The sequence below is a fragment of the Rhamphochromis sp. 'chilingali' genome (assembly GCF_963969265.1).
Source record: "Rhamphochromis sp. 'chilingali' genome assembly, chromosome: 14".
Lineage (NCBI taxonomy): Eukaryota > Metazoa > Chordata > Actinopteri > Cichliformes > Cichlidae > Rhamphochromis > Rhamphochromis sp. 'chilingali'.
Genome location: NC_137941.1, coordinates 10,988,928 through 10,999,265, shown reverse-complemented (window position 1 = coordinate 10,999,265; position 10,338 = coordinate 10,988,928). Strand labels below are relative to the sequence as shown.

Genomic DNA, 10,338 nt, shown 5'->3' with positions numbered 1-10,338 from the left:
ATATGATTATATCATGAAATATAGTCTTTCAGTAATTTTATTCTCTAAAGGTAAAGATTTGTGAAGAAATCCATGAAGTCAGAATCAGAATCAGAATCAGAATACTTTATTGATCCCTGGGGGAAATTATTTTTTGTTACAGTGCTCCATTTTAAACCAACATTAAGACAAGACAGACAATACGCTAACTAAGAATAGTACAATATATACATATATATACATACATACATACATAAGTCACTTATAAATAAATATTTTGGAAAAGAAGTCATTGCTAATTAATATTATGCTATGACTTTTTTGTCACCCTGGCTACAGTGCTGACAAGAAACCTAAGGTTGTTTTCTTTTTTTCTTAACTTCACTGGAAATATCTGCCGTAGTCCTTGGTTCAAGAGATCTTCAATTCCCACCTCTGTCAGAGCTTCAATAGCATTCAGCAGGAGGGCTGTGACACTGAGTCTGAGGACCTTAGACCCTAGGGTCCCCTAGGCTCATTAATTATTTCACTCAAGGAGTTAAAACAGCACTTACATCATGTTAACTATGCAACTGTTCCTGCCACAAACACTATATCAACCCTGGGTCCAAACCCTGCAAGGTATGTGCAAGACAGTCTTCTTTTCCCGTCTAACATTAATTTGTAAAAATTTAATTTACTTATGCAGGTCTGAAATGACACCTAGTAAGGTAAACTAATATTTTACTATGGATAATGTTTCAATAATTACTGTTTTTACTCTCTCAGGTTTAAGTGATATTGCAAACTACAGGGTCATTCTCTTTGTTCTCACTTTACTGTGTTACTGTGTGATTTGGCTGGTAAATGTGACGATAATTGTCACAGTCATTGTGGATAAAAAACTTCATGAACCCATGTACATCTTCCTCTGCAGTCTGTGTTTCAATGGACTCTATGGGACAGCTGCATTTTATCCCAAGTTTCTCTACGATCTTCTGTCCACCACTCATGTTATTTCTTATGCAGGATGCTTTTTGCAGGGTTTTGTATTGCACTCTTCAGTTGCTGCTGACTTCTCTCTCCTAGCTCTCATGGCCTATGACAGATACGTGGCTATATGCCGACCTCTTGTGTACCACTCTCTGATGACTAAACAAAGAGTTTGTATCTTGATATTTTTTGCTTGGATTATTGCCTTTTATTTTCTGCTTATGAGCACAATAACAACAGCAATATTGAGGTTATGTGGCTCACACATACCAAAGATCTACTGTATAAACTGGTTAATTGCTAATCTAGCTTGCTCTGCCTCTGTAGCTAAAATTGTTATTCCTGCTTTTAGTTACACCTTTTGCTTTGGCAATGTCTGTTTTGTTTTCTGGTCTTATGTACATCTGATCAAAACATGTCAGTCATCCAAAGAAAACATGGGCAAATTCATGCAGACATGTGTACCACATTTATTCTCTTTAACAGTTGTTGTTGTGTCGTTGCTTTTTGATTTGTTATACATGCGATTTGGCTCAAAACAAATAGCACAAAGTCTTCAGAATTTTATGGCAATGGAGTTTCTCCTTATCCCACCAATCATGAATCCCCTCATGTATGGATTTAAATTAACAAAAATTAGAAAAAGAGTTTTGAATTTTATATGTGGTAAAAGTTCAGCTTTTAGATTTAAGTCATGAGTGTTTCTGCAGAGAGGGGGAAAAAACTGTTTATAATGTACATATGTAATTCAAGAGAAATGTGAACTGTATTGTTAATCAATAGAAAGTGTAACATGTACATAATCTTTCTAGTCTCGAGATATAGGATGCATTATTTAACTTGGAACACAAATAAAGGCAATTTAAAATAATATTTCGTGTTTTTCTTAGTTTGCATTTTAACGCTACTTTTATCTAAGTTTCTTAGTTAAAATCAAATACAAAATACAAAATCAATTTTCAATTTTATTTAAAACATTTAAATTTAATTTCTATTTTTGATTAACAGCAATATTTTGTTGCAACTAGTTTACCTGTATTTACCTATAATACCCTTAATCCAAAGTTGGTGTTTTACACTGTGTTAACAGTATTCAAATGTACGGTGAGGTTATTGTTGAAATTTTCAAGCAGTTAGTCAGTTCTTACTGCTTCTTTTCAGGGTTATATATATATATATATATATATATATATATATATATATATATATATATATATATATATATATATATATATATATATAACCACAACGCATAAAACAGGCGCTTGTCCGTCTGTAGTGTGGTTATATTAAATATAAGAGAAAGAGAGAACTTTAAGAAATGAATATAGCCACTAGAGTGACCATCAAAACCATGAAAAAATATTGCCGTAAACAGTTTATTTTGCGATAGCGTAAAATTAAACGATAGATGTTTTTATATCGTCATCCGATATATATCGTTATATCGAACAGCCCTACCTACAACATCATCTTGCAGCAGATGGAGTCACTGTGCATCATTCAACCATTCGGCGCATTTATGTATGCGAGAGTGATGCAGAGGAAGCCTTTTCTCCGCCCACAGCACAAATAGAGCCGCTTAAGGTTTGCTAAAGCACATTTGGCCAAGCCAGCTTCATTCTGGAATAAGGTGCTGCGGACTGATGAAACTAAAATTTAGTTATTTGGGCATAACAAGGGGCGTTATGCATGGAGGAAAAAGAACACAGCATTCCAAGAAAAACATGCTGCCTACAGTAAAATATGGTGGTGGTTCCATCATGCTGTGGGGCTGTGTGGCCAGTGCAGGGACTGGGAATCTTGTCAAAGTTGAGGGACACATGGATTCCACTCAGTATCAGCAGATTCTGGAGACCAATGTCCAGGAATTAGTGACAAAGCTGAAGCTGCACCAGGGTTGGATCTTTCAACAAGACAACGACCCGAAACACTGCTCAAAATCCACTAAGGCATTCATGCAGAGGAACAAGTACAACATTCTGGAATGGCCATCTCAGTTCCCAGACCTGAATATTGTTGAAAATCTGTGGTGTGAGTTAAAGAGAGCTGTCCATGCTCGGAAGCCATCAAACCTGAATGAGCTAGAGATGTTTTGTAAAGAGGAATGGTCCAAAATACCTTCAACCACAATCCAGACTCTCATTGGAACCTACAGGAAGCGTTTAGAGGCTGTAATTTCTGCAAAAGGCGGCTCTACTAAATATTGATTTCATTTCTTTTTTTTTGTGGTTCCCAAAATTAATGCACCTGCCTGATTTTGTTCATTTTTTTTATTGTAACAACCAACGATTTATACAGGGAAATAATGACTATTAACAAGGTTGCCCAAACTTTTGCATCCCACTTTATTTATAGATAGATAGATAACAATGTCACAGTGTGGAGAGAGGAGAATGTGGAACCAAGAGCACATGATGGAAGCGGAATCTGAATTTACACTAAAGGCATGTCATTTATTTAGGCAGAAAAACAAAACAGGGAAAAACATGGCTCTATAACTAAACAGAGCAATGCCTGACCTGGGGAAAACTATGCAAATACACCCAAAATCAGAACACTAGAAAAACCTTGGAACCTCGGGAAAAAACATGGAGGAATTACAAACGCAATAACAACAGGTAAAGGAAGACAAAGGACTACATACACAAAGGATAATGAGGGGGCGGCAACAAGGAGGGAAACACAGCTGGGGCTAATCTTACACACACACATCCACACATGAGACCAGGAGGAAAACCTGAATACACTATACTGTATACAAGACAAGGAACTATCAAACTAAAACAGTAAAGATGAGAGAAAAACAGAAACATGGACTAGATGCTGGAACCGGGGAAAAGCAGACATGAAAACTTAACTAGACATGATACATGGAACACAGGAGGAGGCACAGGAATAAAACCTGGGAACAAGAAATCACTAAATACAAAAGAACTAAGGAAGCTAGAAGTACAAGACACTGAACTAAGTATATAAACACAAAAAGCGGAACACTAGAAAAACCTTGGAGTATCGGGGAAGACACGGAGGAAACACAGATGCAATGACAACAAGACAAGGAAGACAAAGGATTAAATACACAGCTGGGGCTAATCACACACAAGATGTTGAGGAAGCAAAACTGAACACGCTACAGTGATCCCTCGCTATAACGCGGTTCACTTTCCGCGGCCTCGCTGTTTCGCGATTTTTCTTTGGGGGGGGGGGGGGTTTACAGCGCATTGTGTTCTTCGTCCTGATCGGCTGTAGACCATCGTCAATCAATCTCCTCCGTGCCGTGTCTCCTATCCACAGTATTTCTGATTTCGCGCCATTACCCCGATTCATAGCGGAAGCCGGTTTTTTTACTTCCGCTTGCGCTGTTGTTGACAGTTGCCGGGTTACACCTTCACTGTTGATAAAGATTTCTCTCACTGCAGTTTGTTTTACCTGGAGTAAATGGCAACACATCGAAGGTGGATACACAGTAGAGATGTTTTAAAAAGCAGCGAGGACAGTTCAGTTGCAGTGCCTCACCCGTCACTTCTCACGGAGTGGGTAGATGACATGAAACTATGGCCCGATGTTAGCTACATCGACATTATTAATTACCTTGTATTTTCCGAAGGCGTTGATGGCGAGGAATTACGTAATTACAAGAGCACCGAGGCGTATAATTACCTGCACAGCAACAAAATTGATAAAGTACTGCTCAACAAACAAGGCGACTTTATTTTTCTTAAAGCAGCTGTAGAGCCGAGCCAGAGTATTAATCAAGCGAAACACTTAGCATGGGCAATGCTAAGAGAAAGTGGAGTAGTGGAGACAGTCGGCTGTTCCTGTATCGCCGGATTAGGGAGATCATGTAGTCATGCGGCTGCTATTCTGTGGAAGGTATATCACTTATCTGGATATCACAATGTTTAAATCACTGAAACAGAAACACTGGACTGGTCAAAGGCTGTGATTAAGGAGTCACGCTACTGCCATCTAGCCAAGTATTACGTGGAGCACTGTTTACATGTGAAAGCCACTCGTTAACTTTGTGTGGGCTGTATGCTGTACAATCACATGAAGATAAAATATAAAAAAAATAAAAGACTGCACATTAAGGTCAAATTTACAAGACAAGAACAACTATAGTTATAAGAAGTGACACAGAGTAGTATAATACATGTTTGTTTATATATATGTATATTTGTACACACACACTACTTTGAAAAAAATTAGACTGTGGATGTATATTTCTGCATCAAAAAGTAACTGACTATTAATATGAAATGGATAATATGGGTGACTTTGCCAGTGTTTATATCTGTTTTGGATATGATTCAGGTGTATTGACCCAGGGTCATATCTATAACATGCAGGACACCAACCGTGTACTGCTTTTGTTAGTGTAAACTTCCTCATTATGTTAAATCTTGAGTATTGACAGTGAGAAAAAACTATTAATGTTTGTTACAGGTGCAGAATGCTGCGATCAGTGGAAAGACAGGGCTTGCGTGTACAGACGAGCAGCGCAGGTGGAATGCAGGGACAGCAAAGAACCTTGAACCTAAACGTCTAAGCCAGATAAACTTCAGACATCACAGGGCAGAGCAGCAGTACGATGTGAACTCCCGGACTGCAGTGACACAATCTCTCCCTAACACACCATATCACCTTACACATCAAGACTTTATTGACAGTGTTAGCAAAGCACCAGTGAAGCCACTTTTCCTCCTCAAGAACACATTAATTGGAAAGTGTTGCAATGGCTCGCCATCTGCAGGTCCTCACCGCAACAGTAAAGTTGATCAGCAATTTTTTCAGCCACACCAAGCACACAGTTACAAACTAAGCTGTAATCCATGCAGGGCATTCTACCAGGCATACATTCAAGTTTCTGAAGAGCAAGCAGAACAATTACAAGAAGAAACAAAAGAGCAAAGTGCATCTGATTTGTGGCACAACTGCAGGAAAATCAGACTTACAGCAAGCTCCGCTAAAAAAGTTCCAGTACGTGCCACCACAAAAAATGACAAATTTTTATCTGAGCACATGTACCCTTCCTTTTGTGGGAATTATGAAACAAACTATGGTAAAGAAAATGAAGTTAAAGCTTGTCATCAGCTGAAAGAACAGGGTATGAACATCCTTCACATGGGTAGTGTTATTAGCATCCAGGAGCCATGGCTCTCTGCGAGTCCTGACGGGGTCATTGACTCAGATGTGCTTCTAGAAATAAAATGTCCTGTGCAGACTTATCCTTCACTCACGGAGCAGCTTACCCAGAAATGCAGCGATATCAAACTGGTAGATGGAGAACTGCAGCTGCAGAAAACTGGCAGCAGAGGCTATTACATGCAAGTGCAACTTACAATGTTTTGCACAGGGCTCAAGACTGCCACACTTGTGATCTGGACACCTACTGAGCATGTTTCATTTACAGTGCAATATGATGAAGCATTTGTAAAGGAACAAGTAAAACGCTTGAGAGGGTTTTACTTCTCATATTTCTTACCTCGACTTGTAGAGGAGTATGCAGCAGGACGGTTTCAGTTAAATGAGAGATACTTGAAGATAATGGGCAAGGTTTAATACATGTTACAACTATAAATGGGACAGTCAGACACCAACATGTCTGCAGAGTTTGGTCTCTGTCTTGTGAATGAAAGGAGACATTCAATATGAAATCTGTTAAATATTTCGATACAACTAAAATGTACGTAGTTGTAACATATGGTGGGAAATGAATGACAAACTGACAACATTAAATGTTGTGAATAGTTCTGTATTTCTGTAATCTTCCAACACAAAAAAATGTCAAGAATGCACAACTAATTATTGTAGATTTGAGAAAAAAAATTTTTTTTCATTTAAGAAATTTATCACATTGTGGTTGAATAAAAAAGTAATAATTGTTCAATTGATTGATTGCAATTGTTTTATATATACACATACATACATACATACGCACACACACACTGTATCACATAACCTTTCATCTAGAACACAAGATAAAAAAGTGAGACCTGGAATTATTTACTCTCTACATATATGTACATCAAATTTTAAAATAATTACATTACACTACACAACTTTATGTCCTGAGTGACCATCTTAATATCCCCGAGTCCACAATTGTATCACGAATGAGATCCTCTCTGAAGTTCACTAGAGCAGCACATATTCTCAGTATCTTGTCTACTTTAGGAGCCATGCTTATAGGAACAATTTGTGAAAGTATTTTGTAGACTTTCAAGCGTCTGATTGCTCTTTCAACATGGATTCTTACATTTGCAATCCGACGTGTGTATGTTACCTGTTCCTCAGTTAGCGGTCTACGTTTTTTTGTGAAAGCGGGTATTACTAATCTAACTTTTCTCTCAAAGAGTAAGTCTTTAATTGTAAAACCTCTATCTGCCATGACTTCATCACCAGGTTTTAGGTATGTTAATATTCCAGAGTCCATTGTGATAAATTTGTCACTACATCGGCCGCCATATGCCTAATTTTCACCAGCATGTTACCTGTCCCACCAGGGGAAACAACACACTGGACCACTGCTACAGTCCATTTAAAGGCGGCTACAAAGCCATCTCCCTACCGGCTTTTGGGAAATCGGACCACGCCGCCATTTTACTCGCCCCGGAATATAAACAAAGGCTTCATCAGGAAGCTCCGGTGACGCGAGAGGTCAAACGTTGGACTGTCCAATCAGAGGCGACGCTGCAGGACGTACTCGGTGATGTAGACTGGGACGTATTCCAGGATACTTCCGCAAACATTGACGAGTTTGCGGACACAGCGATTAGCTTCATTGGAATGCTAGTGGATACCATCATCCCCTCGACTACAATTCGGACCTTTCCCAATCAAAAACCTTGGGTTGACTCTACTGTCAGGAGAGCTCTCAAAGCACGGACCACGGCCTACAATATGGGGCTCACATCGGGCGATATGACCAACTATAAAGCAGCTTCTTATGGTTTAAGGAAGACTGTGAAAGCGGCTAAAAGGCGTTACAAGGACAAGGTGGAGTCGCATTTCCAATATGGCGACTCCCGACGTATATGGGACGGGCTACGAACAATCACAGATTATAAACCCAGCACGGTGAGATGTACGAAACCGGAGTTAGCTGATGAACTCAATGCTTTTTTTGCGCATTTTGAGGCGCCTCAGTTTCAATCTCAGAGCCCTGCACCCGCCCCCGCTGCTGAACCAGCACCACTGATACTCTCTGAGCATGACGTGAGGAGAGCTCTGAGGGCAACCAAGATAGCATACCGGGACGTGTGCTAAGAGTATGTGCAGATCAGCTAACTACAGTTTTCACTAACATCTTCAATGCCTCCCTGGCCCAGCAGGTAGTCCCCACCTGCTTTAAAACATCAGTGATTGTTCCGATCCCTAAGGACACCCGCCCAGCCAGCCTAAATGATTATCGCCCAGTGGCCCTAACATCTGTAGTGATGAAATGTTTTGAGAGGCTCATGAAACCCTTTATTAGTTCTTTCCTCCCTCCCGACTTGGACTCATTGCAGTTTGCATACCGGACAAATAGATCCACTGGAGATGCTGTAGCACAGGTCCTGCACACCACACTGAGCCATCTAGATGAGGGACGTGGGAACTATGTGAGAATGCTGTTTATAGACTACAGCTCAGCGTTCAACACCATAGTGCCCCACATCCTTACGGATAAGCTCCGGGATCTGGGATTCAGCACATCCTTGTGCAGGTGGATTCACAGCTTTTTGACTGCGAGACCACAGTCGGTGAGAATAGGGGATGTGTACTCTCATACCCTTTCACTGAACATAGGGGCCCCCCAGGGATGTGTGCTTAGCCCTCTTCTTTATTCCCTCTACACCGCGGACTGCACGGCCAGATACCCCACTAACTCCATTGTGAAGTTCGCTGACGACACAGTGGTGGTAGGACTCATCTCCAGGAATGACGAGAGGGCCTACCGAAGCGAGGTGGACGGATTAGCAAAGTGGTGTGTGGCAAACCACCTCTCCATGAATATCAGCAAAACAAAGGAGATGGTGATTGATTTTAGGAGACAGAGAGGCGAGAAAACTCACACCCCAATTCAGATCAATGGAAACCCTGTGGAGAAAGTCTCTAATTTTAAATACCTCGGTGTTTATATCAACGAGGACCTTAACTGGAACACACATACGGACTTCCTCATCAGCAAAGGCAGACAGCGCCTCTATCATCTGAGGCGTTTAAAGAGGTTTAAGATCTCCAAGAACATCCAGAGGAGATTCTACACCGGGGTCATTGAGAGCATCCTGTGTAATAACATCACGGTGTGGTACGGGAACTGCACAGTACAGCAACAGAAAGCCCTGCAGAGGGTCGTGCGCACAGCTGAACGCACTATGGAACATCTTTACCAACACTGCAGGACATCTACGCTGAAAGGTGCAGATCCCGGGCCATCAGGATCACTAACGACTCCAGCCATCCCGCTTACAAACTGTTCAGGCCACTGAGGTCAGGGAAACGCCTCTGTAGCCTGAAAACAAGAACTGAAAGGTTCAGGAGGAGTTTTTACCCACAAACAGTGAGACTCCTCAATCAAAACATAAATCGGACAACATGATGGACAATTCCATACACAGTATATAATTTTCTTTTGAGTTTTATCCTTATTTTTATTTGTATTTTATCATTTACATCTGTATTTATGTAAATACGTACACTATAGCTCTTAACTATTACAGCGTAATATTTTGCACGATATTATACATTTTTATACTTTTATATAGATATTTTTTTATTATAAGTTTAGTAAGATGCACAGTCGGGGGGGGAGTACTTTTTAGCCAGAAAAAACATTTCACTGTGTGTTGTACTAGTTATAACTACATGTGACAAATAAATAAAGAATTGAATTTAATTGAATGCCGCAGACACAAACATGATTAGTCCACTTGGTGCAACAGCAACCAAATATTTGACTGTGTTGTGTGAATAATAATGGCTGTATGATTCCCCTCTTGAGCCCAGATTTCTGGGTTTCTGTAAAAGGGTCTCACTGCAGTCTATAATGCATGTACTATTTGGAAAGTTCTTCTTGAAGGCTTCAGGCATAGTTGCTTGAATAGTTTCTTTTGGCAGCCATGGAATTAATGGTCGGAGAACTTCCTCCAGCTTGTCTAACCAGTGTGAGATGATCTTGCTGGCCATGCTTTGTGATATATGAAACTGGCGGCTTAGGTCACCTATTACACGGTTACTCTTTAATTTCATAAGTGTCATGAGGACTTGATCTCGGACAGGCATGGTAAATTCATTGTTGTCATATCCTTCCAGTGTCGACACAAGTGTGTTAAATGTTTCTAAGGCTATCCCAGTGTACAGCAAAGCATCTGCATCATTTTGAAGAATGAAATATGCAAC

At 40.2% G+C, this 10,338-nt stretch overlaps 1 protein-coding gene across 1 annotated transcript; it reads left to right on the top strand.

The window, feature by feature from the left end:
• Positions 1–210: 210 nt before the first annotated feature.
• LOC308409386 (olfactory receptor 11A1-like) lies at positions 211–1,918 on the top strand. The gene has a single exon (XM_080902088.1). The coding sequence runs from the start codon at positions 708–710 to the stop codon at positions 1,647–1,649; it is 942 nt and encodes a 313-aa protein (XP_080758214.1). The 5' UTR covers positions 211–707; the 3' UTR covers positions 1,650–1,918.
• The last annotated feature ends 8,420 nt before the right edge of the window (positions 1,919–10,338 follow it).

Bases quoted from the DNA above. Each gene is read 5' to 3' on its own strand.
- LOC308409386 (XM_080902088.1), top strand. From the start codon at position 708: ATGGATAATGTTTCAATAATTACTGTTTTTACTCTCTCAGGTTTAAGT.